Source organism: Hemitrygon akajei, chromosome 8 (assembly GCF_048418815.1).
Source record: "Hemitrygon akajei chromosome 8, sHemAka1.3, whole genome shotgun sequence".
Classification (NCBI taxonomy): Eukaryota; Metazoa; Chordata; class Chondrichthyes; order Myliobatiformes; family Dasyatidae; genus Hemitrygon; species Hemitrygon akajei.
In genome coordinates, this window is record NC_133131.1 from 27,157,646 (window position 1) to 27,179,950 (window position 22,305).

General features: G+C 38.7%; 1 protein-coding gene across 1 annotated transcript in view; it reads right to left on the minus strand.

Annotated features, from left to right (window-relative positions):
• Nucleotides 1-557: 557 nt before the first annotated feature.
• tlcd2 (TLC domain containing 2) overlaps nt 558-22,305 on the minus strand; it is a 57,631-nt gene continuing 35,883 nt past the window's right edge. The window contains exon 4 of the mRNA XM_073053489.1: nt 558-2,017. Coding sequence (XP_072909590.1) covers nt 1,640-2,017 — 378 coding nt within the window. The 3' untranslated portion in view covers nt 558-1,639. The remainder of the gene's footprint in view (nt 2,018-22,305) is intronic.

Genomic DNA, 22,305 nt, shown 5'->3' on the forward strand with positions numbered 1-22,305 from the left:
AAATTTTAGAGGCACCAAGATATATAATTGTGAAGTACAGAATGATAGTGTATTTCTGACACAAGACAGGCCTTTCATAGCATTGAGCTAACTGGCTTTATCACACCGTCCATTACAAGGGTCTACAGACCTTTATGTGACGGCACTACGATTACATGTACAGACACCATTTATGTGTAATAAGGTGTTTATCTTGATCAACCATTTTAGCATCAAACTTCATACTACTATCGACAAATAATTAACTTTGGAAGTTTGGTTGATCGCCAAGCTTGGCAATACGTTTGCAGTTATTTTGGCTCCAATCAAGAAGCTATCATGAGTGCATAGTTGAGGGTGTTGTCTCCTCAGAATGCTAGCTTAAATACTCTTTCGGGGTCCGAATGGATTAACTTTCTATTCATTAATAGTTTTCAGACTTTAATACGTAGTTAAGGGCTGAAATCATATCCGTACTCAATAGCTGGAAATCCAGCTAAGAATGTTTTGCCATATTCAAAGACTTTCCTGGCGAGTAAGTGCTTCCAAATTAATAGCTGTAAACTCACCAGAACAAATGCTTTACAGTATATTTAATATCTTTGAGCAAATTTTCACACAAATTACTTCATTAATCAAAGCATCAAAAATAAAATTAAAAATCTTTGAGAAAGCAGTCTCAGAACTGGTGTATCCTGTCACAGGATAAACACATCAATATTTGCCGCAAATGAAATTATTTCTCATAAAAGCAAAAATAATTACTTCTGCTGTATATACCTTGTATTACCTGAATATGAATACTCAAGCAAAAGTTCAACTTTGACATAAGAAAAAGAGCAGAGATAATTGGTAACAGTTCCAAAAATAGTTGAGTCGCACACATACAGATATATTTTCAAAGCAATGTTAGTTTGTGAAGATATGTATTTTCAAGATAATGATATACCTGCTTAGACTACTGTGTGCCTCCTGTAATCACCACTATCACAGATCATCTGCATGGCAACCATCACTCTTAAGGGGCTCCCAATCTTTTATATGCCATATGGACCCCACCTTGGGAACTCCTGCTCAATACAAACTAAGGAACAACCCAGCAACCATATAATTAATTGAAAACATACGATGAATGAACTCTATACTTTATGACATTGTTCATTATGATAAGGAAAACCCTGATAATGATGGTGTTCTGTCTTCTGTACCACCACAGGTCTATTAGTGAAGGTACTCTCATATGGCTGTTGGGTAGGGAGCTCCAGCAGTAAAACCCAGAGATTTTGAAGTTGATATATTTCTAAGTCAGGATGGGGTTTGTGGGGAACTCCCAGAATAACCTGGCACATAACCACAGTGTAGCTCTGCTTGATAACGTTAATACTTGCAAAATGTAGTTCAATGTGAGGTAGTGAAAAATTAAGGAATTTTACTCTTTTAGCACATCTAGAAGCATATGTTTAAAAGAAAATTCACAATGTTTTTTGCATAATTATTGTATCATTTAAAAATATAATCCATGATGTAAGATACAAAAAATTAAGTACAAATCCGTAAGTATATATACAGTGTAAAATAAAATTTCTGATCAATGGAGCAAAAAAATGCTTCCTTTTTAGTAACTAAATCCAAGTATCAGTACCATTGGCAGAACACCATTTCAAATTTCCTTTTCCTTCTTCCCTTCTCTGCTGGATTTCAGGAAGTCACTTCTCAGTAGTCTGTAAAAGAGCACAATGTTCATCAGAATCATAATGGCCATTCCCACACTGCCAATGCTGTAAGTCACCAGAGGAATATTGTCACGATTTAAGGCCACCCAGCGTGTCATCCAGGCAAGTGTGCTGATGCGGAAGATGATGTAGGTTCCCAGATTGATGATGCTATTGATGCGGAAGAACGTAGTTTTGCGCATGTTGGCCATCAGAAGAATCTGCCTCAGATGGAGAAAGACTGAGTTGATTTCAACCAACAAGGCAACCACTGCAAACCCGATGTATCTGCAGAGGCACACAGCTATGCCAAAACAGATAATTACCTAGGAGATAGAGAATATTTGACATTAGAGCATGCAGAAATCTGAATGGGAAAGTGCTCTTTAAATAAAGCCTTTAATCAATAAATGAAGATGTTGCAAATCTGAAATAAAAACCTAAACTGCTGGAAGCACTCAGCAGGTCAGGTGGTGTCTCTGGAATGAGAAACTGACAATATTTCAGGACTAATAGAGGGTCTTTGAACCAAACCATTAAGAGTGCTTCTCTTTCCTCCCGTGTTGTCAGATCTGGTGAGTGTTTTCTGCGGTTACAACTAAAGGCATGTTCTTTGCTATTTACCCAATGATGAGGAGTTCTCTCCTCCTTTCAATCCCCTTATACACTAAAAAGACTGGCTTCAGTTTCAGCCTAGAACATGGATGAATGAAAACCTTGAGATGTGCAAGGTATTTAAAAAATACTGTTACACTTCAGAGTTGCAACAACTGATAAATATGTCACTAGGAAAACCATGAGTTTGTCGGCCACAATTCAGTTGCAAATTCTCAACTGTGCTTCAACACTGGACTGTTTATGACACCAGTAGTGGAGATGTGAGCTGCCACATTTTGGCAGCAGCTACACTGAACTGCACCAGCATGTTCATTCATTTCAATGGAGAGGAATGGGTGCAAAGAACAAGGGTGTAGCTAATTTGTATTTGTTGAAATAATAATATTTAGCTGAATACTCAATTGTTGCTTTAATGCAATTTTTGTAACTTACATTTAAAATTTGGCTGTTTTTCTATTCTATATTTGACAGCTAACCAAGCAAAGGTATGTTTTATCAGGTTGTAACTAACTTGAGGTTGTAACTAAGTGCTTTAATGGAAAAAGCAGCTTGTTCTGGCTTAACCATGGGCAATGTCATTGATGCACAGCTCTGGTGCTCCACAGGTTGCCTCAGTTATGATGAAACCAAATTCACAGGTATGCAAATCACAAGTACACATTTATCATGGTTGGCACTGCCCCAGCTGTGCTCCATAAATGTAATACATATTAGGAAGAGTTTCTCAGAAGAAAATGATGCTGCAGATTTGTAGTCAAACACATCAATGCTGTACAAAAGATCATTGAATGTTTGGAGTGAAAGTATGCCAGAAGGTTTAATTTAATGGGATAATTCTGCTTTCTGACTTCAAAAATTATACCTTGGAAAAGTATAGTGTGTGATGAAAAGTACTGGAAATCAGATAACACAATAAATGTTAAAAAGACACAACACAGTCTCCAAAGAAATTATTGGAAGGAAAATCTTTTATCCTAAAATTTCAGCCTACCTTCCTTTTACAGATTTATTCTGGTTAATCTAACATGCATGTTTATACTTCCGTACACAGTAAAGCCACTGATAAATATTTTAGAAACTCACCTCCTGCAACTATAACAGGCTTGACTGTTAAATGGCAAATGCTGAAACAGTCAAGTCGTTACAGCATTACCCTGGATTTCAGGGCACTTGCAGTGGATTAGCCACAATCTGGGAACAGTTGAATGATACAGCTGTGAGGCATTAGTGGCTCCACTGAAACTGACAGTTTGTACTAACAATGTTATACAGGATGGCAGAACCAGTGAAACTAAAATGTCACAACTAATTGGCAAGGCACAAAACCTTTAGTTACAAATGACCATTTGTAAAAAGAAAAAGCAGTTGCAGTATTAAGGCTGAACATCGCGTTAAAGACAGTAGCTCACCACCATCTCATCGACAACAATTGGAAAAGGGGATTAGATGTTGAGCTTGCAAAAAAATTCCAAGTCCCATAAATAACACCCAGTGCAGATCATGGACTGCCTTCATACAATGTGTTTGATGACTGCATCCTCCAAATCTTCATTCTCATTGTAATATTCAAGATGATTGTCAAAACATTCAAATTCTTTGCAGTAGAATGTAGTGGCATAGTGCCCCCAACTAAACAAAGGGAATCCTGGCTATTTTTTGATTCGTTTTTATTCTTTCAGAGTTGTCCCAAATAAGCAGCAACCCCAGTATATCTACGCTACCTTGAGATTGTTGCCTCACAGGCATTTACTCTAAAAAAGAAAGGAAATAGAATTCTACAAAAAAAAACTATAAAACTGGACATAGACTGACAACCAACATTCAAAATAAGACAAATTATGCAAATAAAGATAATACTGAAAACATTAGTTTTAAAGACTCCTTGAAAGTGAGTCTGTAGGTTGTAAAATCAGTTCAGAGAAGTGGTGAATGAAGTTATCCTCGTCAGCTCAAGATTCTGATGGCTGTAAGGTAATAACTGTTCTGAAACCTGGTATTATGGGATGAAAAGCTTCTGCACCTCCTGCCTAAAAGTATTAGAAGCTAGTAATACAAATTATTCTCCAGGATATTGGGACTAGTTAAGCCAAGCCAAGTCAAGTCAGTTTTTATTGTCATTTCAACCATTACTACTGGTACAGTACACAGTAAAAACAAGACAACGTTTTTCAGGACCATGGTGCTACATGAACAATACAAAAACTACATTAAAAAACACAAAAACTGCTCAGGCCAAAGAGGCTGTATCCATGCCCTATTGCTCTGCAACTCTAGACTCTGCAGCGGATAGTGAGGTCAGCTGAGAAGATCATTGGGGTCTCTCTTCCTGCCATTACAGACGTTTACACCACATGCTGCACCTGCAAAGCTAACAGCATTGTGAAGGACCCCACGCACCCCTCATACAATCTATTCTTCTTCCTTCCATCTGGCAAAAAGTACCGAAGCATTCGGGGTCTCACAACCAGACTGTAAAACAGTTTCTTCCCCCAAGCCATCAGACTCCTCAATACTCAGAATCCAGACTGACATCTACATCATTTATTATTATATTGAAATTTGTCCTTTACTGTGCCTACTCTCGTTTATTATTTATTTATTAATTATTGTACTGCCCTGCACTGTTTTGATTTGTTTTAAGTAGTCTAGTGTAGCCGTGAGTTGTCTTACAGTCTAGTGTAGTTTTGTGTTGTTTCATGTAGCACCAGGGTCCTGGAGGAACATTGTTTTGTTTTTACTGTGTACTGTACCAGCAGTTTACGGTCGAAATGACAAAAGCGACTTGACTTGAAACCCTGTGGTTAAACTGCAAAGTCTGCAGAGAAATTTGCTGCCAGGACTAGAGGGCTTAAGTTATAGAGAGAAGCTGGCCAGGCTAGATCTTTATTCCTCAGAACTTAGGAAATTAAGGGGTAATCATTTAGAAATATTTAGGATTATGTGACACATAGGGCAGGGAAGTCCAAAACAAAGGGGGAAGGTATAGTTTTGGGGTGAGAGGTGAAAGACTTAAAAGCATCCCAAAACATAATATTTTCATGCAGAGGATGGTGAGTATATATAGAAATTGTTTGGCGGTGGTATAATATTTCCAAAGCACTGTGGATAATTGGTATTGCAAATTACCTTGGTGGACGAAGTGGCAAAGACAGAAGCTGATGGGATAGCTTTGCTCTGCTAAGGGCTGAACGGTGTCTTTCTTTGCCAGAGTAAGCCCAGAATTTTAACACATACACTTGGGTGAAGACACTAATGTCCAATTGAGTGAATGGGATGGAAAAGGGAAGTAATGAAAATGAGTTTGGTTCACAATGGACAAAATGATCATTAAAAGCTTGGGTTGGACAGCTGTCTGTAAAGGAATCTCATCAATTTCCTCTGATTCATTTCAATTCCAGTGCTTTGGAAATAATTAACCTACCCTCCAGAAGTGCTCTGAGCTCACGTGGACACAAGGATATTGGGAAACGAACATGCGGAATGTCCCTTCGCAGTTCATATTTGACTGCAGGCTTTCTAGTTACAAAGTCACAGAGAGCAACATTGAACAGACACAGTGCCCTTCAGCCCAACCAGTCCATGCCAACCTCGATGCCCACTCAACTAGTCCCAATTTCCTGTGTAGTCCCATATACCTCCAGGCCCCACCTCTCCAAGTGCCCATCCCAGTGCTTCTTAGCTGGTATTATTGTACCTCTCTCAACCACTCCCTCTGACAGCCTAATTCCATATACTCAAGGCCCTCTGTGTGGAAAAGTTGTCTCTCAGGTGTCTTTCAAATCTTTTTCGTCTCTTCCTAAACCTACGCCTCCTAGTTTTGGACTCCCCTACCCAGCTGTTAGCAGCCAAATTATCTATGCCTCTCATAATCTTAAACGTTTCTTTAATGTTGCCTCTCATTCTCTTACATTTCAAGGAATGAACACCTAGCCTAGCCAACATCTCCCCATAACTCAGGACCTCTAGTCCTAGAACCATCTTCACTCTTTCCAGTTTAACCACATACTTTCTGTAACAGGGAAAAATGTAAACAGTGCTCCATGTGTGGCCTCACCAATGACTTATACTACTGTAACAACTCCTATACTCAATCATTTGACTGATGAAGGTCAGCACATTAAATGCTATTTTCATGATACTATCTACCTGTGATACCATCTTCACCAAACTATCTACTTGTACATCTAGTCTCTTGAGCCCTACCATTCATAGTACAAGTCCTATGCTGATTTGACCTCCCATATATCTGTATTGAAATCCACTTGTCACTCCTCAGCTGACTTCCCCAACTGATCAAGATCCCTCCGCAATGTACAATAACAATTTTCACTATCAACAGCACCTGCTAATTTGGGTCATCCACAAGTTTACTGAACATGCCTTATGCATTTGCATCCAAGTAATTCATATAATTAATAAATAACCAGGGTTCCAATACCGACCCTGTGGCACACTATCAGACATCAGCCTCCCTTCTGAAAACAACCTTCAACCTCCACTTTTTACCTCTGACCCAATTTTGAATCCTTCTAGCTAGCTCTCCCTGGATTCCATGGGACCTAATCTTCCAGACCAGTCTATCATGCAGTATCTTGTCAAATGCCTTGTTAAAGTCAAACTAGACAATATCCACCACCCTTTTGATTATCCCTTCAAAAGCTCCAAAAGTTTTGTCAAATACAACTATCTACAGACAACACCAGGCTAACTCCTAGTCAGACTCTTGTCTATCCAAATGCTGGTAGATCCTGTCCCTCAGAACTCCTTCCAGTAACATTTCCTCTACTGACCAGCCTGTAGCTCCCTGGCTCATCTTTGCCAACTTCTTAAACAACAGAACATTAGCCATCTTCCAGCCTTTAGGAACATTACCAGTGGCTAACAGTGAAGGAAGTATCTCCATAAAGGCCCCTGCAATGTCTTTTCTAGCCTCTTACTAAGTCAGAGTTCAGCAACAGCTGAACAGAGGAAGCTTCTGCCACAGTCTTGTAGGCGTGAGGCTTTGCAACACCTCGTGGTGATGAGTTCTCTCCCAGAAGCTTTGGAGATTACTGGTAAATACCACTTCAATTGTTCACTGGGAAAGGTGATACACTCAACATGCCTACATACTGTAACTCAAGCCCAATAGGAGCCAACCAGATATATTGGGTTCAGGTCAGGGCAGGCTGCGTCTAGCTTAGTACTTTAAGCAGATCTGGATGATTTACTTTGCAGTGCTGCATGCATCCTCTGTTTTAAATAGCTGGCATTTCATTCTTGAATGTTCAAAATTGTCATATTTATAGCAAAGGTGGAACCAGGCATGGAAAATATTAAAGACTCAGGCTCAGGCTGAGTTTTAATCTTATACTGAGCAAACCTATAGATGCTGCATGCAGGATTAATATTCTGTAGCTTAAAATCCAGTATTCATCTGGTTACTTTGGCTGAGACAATGCCAGCAAGACCAAGGAGCTAATTATTGACTTCAGGAGGTCTAAGAGCCAGTTCTCAATTCTCATCTTGGGGGCGGGTGGAAATCAGAGTTGGAGAGGGTCAGCAACTTTAAAATCCTCAGTGTTATTTCAGAAGACCTGTCCTGGGCCCAGCACGTAAGTGCAATTATGAAGAAAGCACAGCAGTGCTTTCTACTTAGAAAATGGCGAAGATTCGGCATGACATTTAAAACTCCGGCAAATTTCTATAGATGTGTGGTGGAGAGTATATTAAGACCATAAGAAATAGGAGCAGAATTAGGCAATCTGGCCCATCGAGTCTGCTCCACCATTCCATCATGGCTGATCCTTTTTTTCCTCTATCTCTTCCTCAGCCCCAGTTCCCGGCCTTCTCCCCGTAACCTTCGATGCCATGTTTAATCAAGAACCTATCAATCTCTGCCTTAAATATACCCAACGTCCTGGCCTCCACAGCTGCATGTGGCAACAAATTTACCACCCTTTGGCTAAAGAAATTTCTCCGTATCTCTGTTTTGAAAGGGAGCCCCTCCATCCCGAGGCTGTGCTCTCTTGTCCTAGACTCCCCAGCATAGGAAACATCCTTTCCACATCTACTCTGTCTAGGCCTTTCAACATTTGAAAGGTTTCAATGAGATCCCCCCCCCTCATCCTTCTGAATTCCAGTGAGTACAGACCCAGAGCCATCAAACGTTCCTCGTATGATAACTCTTTCACTCCTGGACTGCAGGAATGGCTGCATCACTGACAGAAATGGGAAAACCAATGCCCTTGAATGGAAAAACACACAAAAAGCAATGGATATGGCCCAGTCCATCATGGTAAAGCCCTTCTCACACTGAGCACATCTACATGACGCATTGTCACAGGAAAGCAGCATCCATTATCAGCGACCCCACCACCCAAATCATGCTCTCTTTTGCTGCTGCCATCAGGAAAAAGGTACAGGAGCCTCAGGACTAACACCGCCACATTCAGGAACAGTTATTAACCCTCAAACATCAGACTCTTGAACCAAAAGAGATAACTTCACTTGCCCTATTATTGCAATGTTCCCGCAAACTATGGACTCACTTTCAAGGGGTATTCATCTCATGTTCTCAATATTTATTGTTTATTTGTTTATTTATTTATTATTTTCCTTTCTTTTTCTATTTGCAGTTTACTGTCTTTTGCACACTGGTTTCTGCCCTGTTTGGCATGGTCTATCATTGATTCTATTATGATTATTGGACATTGAGTATACTTGTAAGAAAATGTATCTCAGGGTTGTACAGTATATGGTGTCATATATGTACTTTGATAATAAGTTTACTCTGAACCTTGATACTCATTTTTGAAAACTGAATCGATGTTGACTATGCAATAACTTCAGTATTGAAATCATAAATCATCCTTTGTACCCTTAGTGATATGAAGCAGAGCATAACTATTGAAAATATATCTTTATACTGAACACTCCAAAACAAATCTAGCATGGAGCCCAGTAAAAGAGCTCCATTCATAGTAAGTGGGTAGGGGGTGGAGTTACATTATACATGTGAGTTTTGGTGATTAGAATCCACATCTATGACTGTAGCTTAAATCAAACACCAGGTGGCAACATACTACAGCTTGCAATAATATGGACAATCTGTGCTAATGGAACAAAAATGAACATGTTTAAAACATCAACTCCAAGTAAAAGAAATCGCATTAAAATTCAAACTTTCTTCTACTAATTACTCACGTGTGAAATTTACCATTTTTTGTGAACCTTTACCATAAAAAAGTTGCCAAGCACCAAACTATATTGTGTTGCAGGTCAATTTGCAAGTCAACTCGATTTGCAATCTACTTAATTGATTTTTGCCGCAGAAGTTACTTATATCCTTAATTGCTTTGCACCTAAGTTTCCTTTTGTTCTTGGCCAAGATAATAATACATTGAGGAGCATTAGGGATCCAGAATGTAGTCAGGCAGTTCTGAAGTGGAAGGACAGACTGTACAACCGCTGTTTCACAATAAAATCATCTTGGCAGTTACAGTTTCTAAAACTGTCAAATAATAATGAACAGTGTGATAACAGAAAATGCTGGAATACCAAAAGGAATAGTTCTCTGTTGAGGGCACCATGTTAAAAAAAAACCCCATGCCACAAGCTTGCTCTCAAAGGCCAACAAGAAAGCCTGTGGAAATTTGCATTTAGGCAAGTTATAGACAAAGAAAGCTCTACTGCTCCAAATATTTGGGACTGCAACTATTGCAATTATTTACTAATAATTGGCTCCAGCATATTAGTTTCTACATTTTTCCAACTTCTGGATGCACTGGCTCAAAATGAAGCTAGTTCAGTACTGGTTGAACTGTTCGGATCCAGAAAATCCCAAGGACCTGTATGTTTTGGTGCCATTACCGTAGTTTGCAGAGTAGTCTCCAGGGTGGATGTTTCAGTAGTGCCAAGCTTGTTTACATTTTTAGCCGAGTGTTTTGGTTCTACACTTTTATCTTTAACTATACAGGATTTTGCCTATATTTTACTCCTATAATGTGTCTTCCAAGAGACCAGGAGGTGTGGGAGGTGGTGATAGTGCTAAGATGCATGTCCAAAAGTTTGAATTACTGGTTAGATGAAGACATTTTGTTAAGAGTTTTGTGCAGGTTCTATGATATTAGATCAACTGTTCGTAAATTAAAGAAATAAAATATTTTTTAGAAGTTTTTTTTAAGAAGTTAGAGAAGCTTAGAGTTAGGAAACTGAAAACTGTAAAGAACATGGAGTTAGGGCATTTATAAAGTGGCATAAACTTGGATATAGTGATGGTGTAAGCATTTTGGTGCTGGCAAAGGTTCTTCAAGCATTCAACCTCGAGTATGATTACAAATATTCACAGATGGCTATACAAGTTTAAAACCAGGTATGGTATTTCATTGCACTGTTTGTCGCAGAAAAATGAAGTGTTGATATTGAAGCTGTGGATGAATCTGCACAGTTGGTGGCAATGGAAAATTTATCTACAGAGCAGTTGATATGACCAGTCTCTTTTGGCCCCGCGTGCCATGAAAATCTCTTGCTCAGGAAATTGAGAGGCTCCACTTGGAAGTAAGGACTCCAAGAATAGGCTCACAATTCTTGGCTGCAGCAATGCAGCTAGCAGACCCAAGCTAATGTTAATTGATTGGAATGGGTACACAAGGGTCTATAAACAGGTGAATTTTTCCCAGTTTAGTGCCATGGCAACAAGAGAAGGTAGATAAGAATAAAACAATGTCTTGAATGGTTTGAAAATTATTTTCACCAGAAGCTAGAGCACACTGCAACTCTGATGGCTTCGATCCAACGTGTAAAATAGTTTTGCTTGTTCAGACCATCCCAAAGCAGAACAAAGATAATGTTATTCGGCTGTATTTACATCCTAAGTGTACCACTTTGATTCAGCCCTGTGCCCTGAAATGTAAATAAAGATCAGAGTTCATGCACTGTTTGCTCGTTGTATTGAATAATGAGAAGCCTGTTCCATTGTTCATAAAGGAATTTAATCTAAAAGACAGCACTTGCTTCAGCCTGGGGCAAGTTTGATAACTGGACATTGCAGGGTGGCTGACACAAATAGTGGCCAGTCCTGAATTCTGATGAACAGAAAGGCAAGGACTAACTTTGCTGTGTTTAGAGCTTCCAGTGAAAAGAAAATTATCCAGAATTGGTGAACAGTATGAGAGACTCAGTGCCTTGATATAGTCAAAGACAAGACAGAACAAAATCCGGAGAAATGGATAAAAATCAATGCTGAAGTGTCAGTTGCCGATCTAAACTCTGATAAAGAGATTGTGGAGAGGTTTCAGCAAGGTGAGAAGCAACAAGAAGATGAAGGAGGTGTAGAAGAAGGGAAATTTGAAGTACGATTTTCTTTCCATACAAGTACCCAGCTGACTAGAAATTCAACTCCAGGACTGTAACAAAGGGATTTAATTAATTTAGTGTGAAATAAGTAAGCAGATATAATTTATTACTTAAGTTTTTTAAAAAAAGCGGTACATGAAGTTACTTTGGAATACTGGCTCAAGAAAACCATCGAAAAGACTAGTGAGGGACAATCTATCAATGATAATTCACTTTCCTCCACCCTGATGAAAAAGTACCCTGCTAACACTGATGCTGCCAATAACCATTAAAAGTGGAATAATGGCAGCAGTAAAAGGAAATTTGCTTTGTTTTTCTGTTTTAAGCTCTATGTGCATCTTTCAGCAACATTAGTTATACGTGAAGGTACACTATACTTTTTCAATTGCAAGTTTCATATCATATTTCATGAAGAAAAAACATTCTTCTGGCATTTTATTTTCTGTTTTAAGCTTTACTTTACTTTTTTTGGACATGGCAATAAATATGCAGAGTGAACTGGCAAGTCACCACATTAATCCTATGTTTACTTAGAGGTTTCTCAGGGCATCTTTTGTGCTCTGGCACCAGCTGGCTCCCTGGGGTGCTAGGCTAGAGTGCGTGAACTGTACGACTACAACTGTACTTATTTTCCAAGAATCTTTCACTACTAAATACCCTGATCATATCTTTTCATAATGCTGCGTTTAGAGCTTACAGTGAAAAGAAATTTACCCACGAATTGGTGGAGTATGCCACGGGTATGACAGACCAGATAGAACAAGATATGGAGCAATGGATAAAAATTGATGCTGAAGTGCTAGTTCCTCTGATAAAGAGATTGCAAAGAGATTGCAAAGGTGAGAAGGAATAAAAAGATGAAGAAAGTGCACAAAGAAGATCTGAATTCTGTCCACAGGTAACCAAGCATCTATACAAAATTTTAATTAATGTTTTTATTGTCCATCTGCTGGAAGTACCATCAATCAACTGGATTCTGTTTCAATCTCACCACTATTTGATAGAAGTATACAAAATTATGAGGGGTTAGATATAGCAGGCTTTTCCCACTGAAGTTGGGAGACTAGAACTAGAGGTCATAGGTTAAGGGTGAAATATTTAAGGGAAACATGATGGGGATCATCTTTACTCAAAGGGTGGTGAGAGTGTGAAATGAGCTGCCTGTACAAGTGGTGGATACATTCAAATTCAGACTTTAAGAGAATTTTGGATAAGCACATGGATGGCAGGGGTATAGAGGGCTATGGCTCGGGTGCATGTCAACAGGACTAGGCAGAATAATTGTTTGGCACAGAGCAGATGGGCTGAAAGGCATTTTACTGTTCTGTAGTGCTCTATGACTTTATTTTGAAAGAAGAAACATTCAACAATGTTTAGTAAATTTTCTGCAATATGAGCGAGCTCTTTATCCACTTCATAGAAGAATTATGATGAAGAGTAAACTGTTGTGCTTAGTACATTTTCAAAATCACCAAACCTTCCATTGAGAAATTAATATAAAATTAAGTGATAGATAACCAAGTATTAGAGAAGCCCAGTCCATAAGTCATGTCATTCTGAGAAACACTAACTTATGGGAATAACTAAATTTCACTTTGTAATGAATAAAACCAGTTCAAAAAGAATTAAGAAACAATAGAGAAAAATGATGAAGGGTTTCGGCCCGAAACGTTGTCACTACCTCCTCCCATAGATGCTGTCTGGCCTGCTGAGTTCTGCCAGCATTTTGTGTTTTTATTTATTTCCAGCATCTGCAGATTCACTCGTGTTGCCCAAGAAAAATTAATTAGTGGTCATGTATGTCAAACTCAAGAAAAAATTGTAATTGAAAGACTTAATATAAGGGTTTCACAATTGGACATTCAGGGGAAATAAAATTAACTGTATAAGATAACCTGCCTCAAATTCAAAAGGTGAAGAGGTGTTGAGGTCATACAAATTTAACTGCATCTGAAGAAAAAATATTCACATGGATCATCAGCGTGATGGGATTTTTGTGTGATCTTTAGCGGATGGGATACAAGGTAGTTTATAACAGATCATGTGCGTAGTGCCTCTTGCCAGACTCATGACATGGTTATTCATTTTGTTGCAAACAGTGCTGTGTTACTGTGACAAGCGTAAAACAAATGGCTATTGTCAACTTTCAATCATGTACATAGTTTACTAGTTATGCATTTCACTGGATCTAAATCCTGCAGGGAGACTTAGATAGCTTAGGGGAATGGGCAAAGAAGAGGCAATTGAAATACAATGTTGGAAAATGTATGGTCATGCACTTTGGTGGAAGAAATAAACGGGCAGACTTTTATTTAGATGGGGAGAGAATTCAAAATACAGAGATGCAAAGGGACTTGGGAGTCTTTGTGCAAGATACCCTAAAGGTTAACCTCCAGGTTGAGTCAGTTGTGAAGAAGGCGAATGCAATATTGGCATTCATTTCTAGAGGTAAAGAATATAAGAGCAGGGATGTGATGTTGAGGTTCTATAAGGTACTTGTGAGACCAAACTTGGAATACTGTAGGCAGTTTTGGGCTCCTTATTTTAGAAAGGATATACTGACATTGGAGAGGGTTCAGGGAAGAATGATTCCAGGAATAAAAGGGTTACTATATGAGGAATGTCTGGCAGCTCTTGGGCTGTATTCCCTAGAGTTCAGGAGAACGAGGGGGGATCTCATAGAAACATTCCAAATGTTAAAAGGCCTGAACAGATTAGATATGGAAAAGTTATTTCCCATGGTAGGGGATTCTAGGACAAGAGGGTATGGCTTCAGGATTGAAGGATGTACTTTTAGAACTGAGATGCAGAGAAATTACTTTAGTCAGAGGGTGGTAAATCTGTGGAATCTGTTGCCACGAGCGGCTGTGGAGGCCAAGTCATTGGCTGTATTTAAGGCAGAGATAGATAGGTTCTTCATTAGCCAGGGTATAAAAGGGTATGGGGTGAAAGCAGGGGAGTGGGGATGACTGGAAGAATTGGATCAGCCCATGATTGAATGGTGAAACAGATTCAACAGGCCGAATGGCCTACTTCTGCTCCTATATCTTATGGTCTTAAATTCACCTTCTTAATTAACTCAGCACATTTCTCACACAATAATGAAGCTTTAATATTGAGAAAGTAAAACAGTTTTGCACATTTCATAATTTCTCTCTTCCCCTTTGCACAATGAATCTATGTAGCATTGCACAACAAACTTAAGGAAGATGGGGATTTCAAATTACCAGCTTCGCCAATTCAATGGATAATACTTGCCAAACCAGAGGAACCCATTTAAACTAATGATTATTTGATATCAAAACAAGTCAACCTTCTGTAAATATGGGCCCGATTATTCTTCAATCATTCAACAGAAAGAGTGACATTTTCAGGACTGTTAAATCTAAGCAAGATAGCTAACTATCCCAAATGACTCTTGGGATACACAGTTAGTACACTGCCTGATCTAAGTCAAGGCAGATTTGGCTGAGCATTGCGGGCTGTGGGAGTGATACTTTATCTAGCAATAAACAGCATCTACCTGGAAGGAAGAAAATCGATACGAATTGTCCCCACAAAGTGTCAAATTTAGCTCATCACAAGTATAGATGTGCAACTAAAAAGGGACAAGATCGTTCATGTTAACTAAAATGTCGTACAAAAGAGAGCTTACGAGATTCTGCAGATGTTGGAATTCCAAAGTTACACACACAGAATGCTGGAGAGACTCAGCAGGTCAGGCAGCATCTATGGTGAGGACTAAACAGTCAACGTTTCAGGCTGAGACCCTCTTGGCCCAAAACTTCTACTGTTTATTTCTCTCCAGAGATGCTTCCTGACCTGATGAGTTTCTCCAACAACGCGTGTGTTAAGCAAGAGAGCAGTTGATGGCATAACAGAAGTATAGGCAATCCACATATTATGGCCATTCAGTTTATGGAAAGTTTCCCTTGCAGATTTTACACATCATTATCCAAAATTTTGAGATATAGAATGAAGTTCTCTCTCATGGAATATATGTGGAAAAATTAAACGAATCTATGCAGTTTTTATTCAACCTTTTTCTTCACACATGGTCAGACAATGTGCCTCAAGTTGAAATATTGCTCATTTTTTTAAGAATATCACCCCTCCCCACCTGCGCTATATGAGAGGGTCAACTATGCATGTAACATGGTTATTTCAGTGCAGATTTCCCACAGCTCCTGGGACTTGCGTTTATTTCTGAACTCAGGCAATGTGTAGGAGTTTGCATATTCTAATTATGATAGTGTGGGTTTTCCCCAGGGACCCCTGGCTTCCTTCCACATTTCCAAATCTCACTGGCTGTCAACTTAATAGACTACTGTCAATTACTCCTTCTGGAGGTGGCTGGTGACAGAATCTCCAGGATGGCAGAATCTTGATGCAAACCGTCTTCATGAGGTGTCAAGGTGATATGTTACAAGGAAACAAGTGACAAATGGATTGATGGGATCAATCTGAGAAGCAGCATAGACTTGATGGGCCAAATAGTCTCCATAAATTATTATTCAGCAAAACCAAAGAGGCCAAGAAAATTAAAATGCCTGCGAACCTACACCATTGTCATTTCTGTGCAGAATGTCTGCAAGGTAGATTTCTGGATGAGTGCTTAAAATGTAATTCTTTATAACAGGTATTGTTGGATTACCACACAGGCTATCAACAGCTAATAACAACAGTTCAGAAGTCTTAATGATAGAGTCGTATACAAGGAGAACTAACTAAATGATCTCAAGACACTAGTTCAGCTCCAACTACAGCTGCTTAGGAATTTAATACATTAGAACTGATAAAAAAAATTCTGGAAGGCTGCTTCATAATAAATGTCGTATGCTGACACCACCCATGTCCACTGAACAAATAAAAAGGGATATAGGGATCAACTCTTAGTTCAGCTCCCCAATCTTTGTTAATTTGATTATTTGTCTGATTGACTGTGTTCACCAATAGCAAAAAAGTTTTCAATTTATGGCTCCTGAGCTAATTCATTAGATATCAGATACAGAAATGCACTGTTTTGTGTTCCAAATCTCATGCGAGCCTAAAAGGCTGAAGAGCAACAGCTAGACATTCTGTTTAATTTCTGCTGACATGTCGTTAATTTTGAAGCTAGTATAACATAATAGCGTAATAGTTTTATTTGAAGTTGCCTGGCAGCTGCTACATACCGGTAAGTGAGAAGTTTAAGTATTAATTGACATTGGCTACCAAAGAACTTGGAGGGTGTTACTGTAGTAAATTCAATCACTGAAGAGGAGCGCTCTTTTCAAATGCCATTAAGTACTGCAGTTCGGTATTTAATTGATCTCTCAAGTTTGATTGACAGACTTTAAGTCAACAGTAAAACATCTTGTCAAGCAAGCACACCCTCCTCAACCCTCCTTTCAAAACCATACAATTATCACGATTTCTAAACTACTGGTGTGGTATATTTATTAGCAGAGCAAGCATAACGTTGGTAGACATGACTCAACAGCTGCCTCTTAAAAGTAAAAACAGCAAGCCCATCATTCAGCCGCATATTTTGCCTTAAGTTCACTAAGTATTTTGAGTAGGATTGCATTATAGAAGACAACTGCACTCATTGCTGATAGGGTTTATGGAGAAAAATGAGAAAGCAATTAGTATCGCTTTCACTGTAAAATTAGACACATATAAATATATGGAATGAAGAAGTTCACATGATTTTGTTACTAACATTGTAACAAACCAGTCAAACCAGCCAAGCCTGTGCGGGAGATTAAGTGATGTCAATGTCAATAAATTACGCATATGTTTTTAGTGATCTGTTACAATGGTATTTAATTAAATAACCTTCTTCGGGTACTAAAGGAGATTTTGCTGATAGGACTACTTGAAACACTTCAATTCATGAAATTTGCCTATAGTGTGCAAAGTAAAATCTGGATGTGTTTCAACAAGTTCTTTCCAAATGGTCTTCAAGAAGCCAACTGATGTTTCTAAACACTTCTGCCAGAGGAAATATTAGCCAATGACCAAATAAAAGGGTTAAATAGAAAACAAAGTGTGATAAATAGAGGAATCATGATTTTACTTACTTACTTTACCATAACTAAACATGAAATAGCCATTTTTTTTTAGCTTGGCTTGAAATTTGTTGCATCTATTCTGCATTTGCTACAAACCTTCACCTACAACCCAATCTCGCCACTGCTAGACTTCCTCTTTGCCAGTTTAATTAAGGAGATCTTGCTTAAAATAAGAGATGGAAATTCATGAAGCCCTCCACCAAACACCTGGGAGCTGCATCAACAAAAGCAGCAACTATGGCATGGTGAATCTTGGTGGACGTACTGGGTGATGGTAACAGTGGTGTGCCCACTCCCATTTCAGTCCTGGACTTGAGGCTAAAAGCTTCCCTTCCAGGCCTCAGAGAATACACTTGGGATGGAAGCTTACTTTGGACATTTGATAGAATGGGGCAGCGTGGGAAATAAGGGAAGTTCAGAAGCTGCAGGTTGGGGACCATCAGAGAGTCAAGAAAGTGTGGGAGCTTGGAGGAGGCACAACAAATAAGAGCAAAAAGTTAGACTTAATTTATTGAGCTCCCAGTCCAGCAGGTTGTAGTTCTCCTGGGGTTACTCACAAAGGCCCCTCCCAGAACAACTTTGTATAATTCCCAAGCCACACACACAAAATGCTGAAGGAACTCAGCAAGTCAAGCAGTATCTATGGAAATTAATAAACAGTCTATGTTTTGAGTCCTGAAGAAAGGGCTCAGCCTGAAACGTTGACTATTTATTAATTTCCTTTCCTGCTGAGTTCCTCCAGCATTTGTGTGTAATGCTTCAGATTTCCAGAATCTGCAGACTTTCTAATGTTTATGAATTGAATAATTCCCTCCTTCTGGGGTCTGAGGTAATTTGATGTGTTTAATGTGTGTCTGAGGGTCAGTATGACTACCCACTTGTACCTGATGGGGTTTATATGTGGCGGGTGAACATCTTGCTAAAACATCTGTACTCATTTAAATATTTTATTCTGTCAGAATGGTTTGCTAAACATTCCTGCTAGTGGATCTTCGGGTTGTTGATCAATATGGTGTTTCAATCACAAACAGCTTGTTTAAGTTTGATATATGGAAAAGAACTAGAACAGCTTAGGTCAGGTGTGGATCAGCTGTGCTTGGGTCATGTTTTAACCTTACATCTGAGACCTTCAGTCAACAGGGAATGTGTGACTGACACAGGGAACGGCCTAGTTGCATTTCTGGAGTGACATGTAAAGATCCAGAAATGATCACCAGTCAAGTTTTCTTCCATGTAAATACATTTGCAATCACATGGTGCAGAAATGAAAAGAGTCATACATTCTAACTTCCTGACTGGTGTTTCTTTATAATCACCAGATTGAAAAAAATGTATCATGAACATCTTAATATTTAAATCTGAGAAATGCAGGTCAGAATCATGAATTCAATGTCAGATTACATTCAGAAATACATTGAGAGACAAAAACAAAAACACACCCTGCAAAACAAATGGAATATATTATTTTTAACATTAAGTTCTTCAGTGATCAAAATCTGTAGCATATGAACATACAAGAATGCTCAATTTTCAATGTCAGACAAGTTGTTTGACATTAATTAAATTACTCAAAACATTTAGAAATGGATACATCAAACAGTGTATTTATAACTAGAAAAGAATCTGCAAGATTCATGTACAAATCAGTTATTTTTAAAACAGGAAAATCTGGCCTATTGTCTTTAGTAATGTTGTTCCTTGCCACGCCTTGTGGTGCATCAGGCAGCAACCATGCCATTTCTTTAGCATCTTGTCTGTTTTTTTATGAAGCCAAGCTGCTAGCTCGAGGGCTGGATTCAAACCAATGACCATTCACCTTGAAGTCCGGTGCAGATGCCTCCACACCAACAGCCGGCATCTTTATTGACAGGTCAGTAAAAAGATATATTGACTGCAGTGGACATTACAATAAAGCTAATTCCAAGCTCCAGAACAACTGTCTGTGGCTGGATTCTTACATGAGTAAGAATCCTCCAGCGATGATCAGTATCAGATTATTTGGATTATCAGACATCAAAACAAACTGGGGGAAATTTAAATCTCAAAATTAATTAAGAAATTGTTCAGTATTTATTTATTCCAGCCATTAAAGTATCAATCTATCACAAGCTATTACCCCATAGCGATAAGCACCAAGGAAATACATATTTTGTCTTTTATTCATTCATCAATAAAGGAGTTCTACTGAGAAGGGAAAGAACACCCAAAAGATCCCTGTCACCATTATTGATAATTGAGAGAAAAATAAAACTGAATTACAGTAAAAAAATATATAGATAAATTAACTAAGAAGTGCAAAAAAATACAAAATGAAAAATGTAGTGAGGTAGTGTTATTAGGTCACATGTCCATTCAGAAATTGGATGGCAGAAGGGAAGAAGCTGTTCTGAATCATTGAGTGTCTGCCTTTGGGTTTCTGTACCTCCTTCCTGATGGCAGCAATGAGAAGAGGGCATGTCCTGGGTGCTGGAGGTCCTTAAAGATAGATGCTGCCTTTCTGTAGCACCACTCCTTGAAGATGACCTGGATTCTACGTCTTCTCCAGCTCATTTATGTGTTTCTCCAGCATGAAATAGGATCTCCCTAAACTATTTTCTCTGTTACTGCACACACTCTTCATTAACTAACCTGTTTCATTGAACAAACAACACATTTTATACTCATGCATTTCCTGATTTAGCTCATAACACTCTTGGACAGGTTAATAGAACTTCAAAGTTTTAAAAAAAATCCATAATACTAATAACGATTCTTCCTTCCTGAGGTGACTTTTATTACCAGGCAACTTTCCAAATAACGAAAATAGCTGGATGCAATCACCGGTAACCCAGTTTTACTCAGGGTCTCATCCTGTTGCATTGGAGTAGAGCCCAAACCCCAGGGGATTACAAACTACAAAAGGCAGCAGGCATCAATACACAAAGTATTTCTGGAATTTTGCATCCATCCTTTCACTCAATGTATGTGTATACTTAACTCTATAGGCTGTGAACCATGCTAACATTCCATCTTTTAACTTACTTGGTTCTTGGTCCTCCAAAATATTCCGCATGGAATTTAAACTGGAGGTAGGTGTACTTAAGAAGGAGATTTTTGAAGAAGAGCTGTCTTAAATTTAATTGGGTTTGATTGTGTGACTATGGTAGGATGAAGATTATTCCATGCTTTAATTGTGTGGGGGAAGAATGAATTGGCATACCCCTGAAGATAGAATGGCAAGTACAGAATCCACATACCCAAAAAATGCATTAAGAAGGGATCTTTCCCTTCTCAGTAGATGACCATTATCAATAATTGAATAAAAGACTAAGTATGCCAGCACATCCTTTCTTAGATAAAGGGCCCAAAACCGCTCACTGTATTCCAAGTGCAGTCTGACCAATGCCTAATAAAGCCTCAATGTTACATCCTTGCTTTTAAATTCTAGGCCTCTTGAAATGAATGCCTCCTTACTTCCTTGAAGTAAATGAATTACTTCCATACTACCAACTCAACCTGCAAGGTAACCTTAAGGGAATCCTGCACCAGGACTCGCGAGTACCTTGCACCTCTGATTTCTGACTTTGCTCTTTCAGTTATTTCATTTAGGCTTACCTTAACATTTAGGAAATAAGCAGTGGTTTTTTTTAAGCTCTGGATTACAACTATCTTTAGGAGAACAATAATTTTTATTTACTCTATGTGGAAAGGAAACTGACTTGTTTAACATGGGGAAAATGAGCAGATACTTGCAAAAGTCAACAAATGCTGGCAGAAATTCCTGAGCAATTAGCAACTCATTCATGAAGGATCCTCCCAATAGGAATGAATGGTGACCACACCTATACGTTGTCACATTAAGTGCTAAAATAATTATTTTTTTTCATTCTTTCCTACTTTTGGCTGCTTGCGCGAGGATTAGGAAGTGCAGAACATTTCTATGACAGTTTGTTTTCAATGTGGTTAAAGATTTTCTTTAGATTATTGTAGTTCCATGTAGGAGGCTATAGTAGGAGTGAGAGAATGCACAAAGCAAAATGGGAGGAGATGTTAAAGATACAGAACACGTCACTGTAAGTGATGGCAAGATAGATATTAGGAGCGATTTGTGGATTATGGGTCAAATCAAAACTTGAAAACTGCTTTTGAAAAAAAAATCAGAGGGCATAGATAGATAGATAGATACTTTATTCATCCCCATGGGGAAATTCAACTTTTTTTTTCCAATGTCCCATACACTTGTTGTAGCAAAACTAATTACATACAATACTTAACTCAGTAAAAAAAATATGATATGCATCTAAATCACTATCTCAAAAAGCATTAATAATAGCTTTTAAAAAGTTCTTAAGTCCTGGCGGTTGAATTGTAAAGCCTAATGGCATTGGGGAGTATTGACCTCTTCATCCTGTCTGAGGAGCATTGCATCGATAGTAACCTGTCGCTGAAACTGCTTCTCTGTCTCTGGATGGTGCTATGTAGAGGATGTTCAGAGTTTTCCATAATTGACCGTAGCCTACTCAGCGCCCTTCGCTCAGCTACCGATGTTAAACTCTCCAGCACTTTGCCCACGACAGAGCCCGCCTTCCTTACCAGCTTATTAAGACGTTATTAATTATTATTGT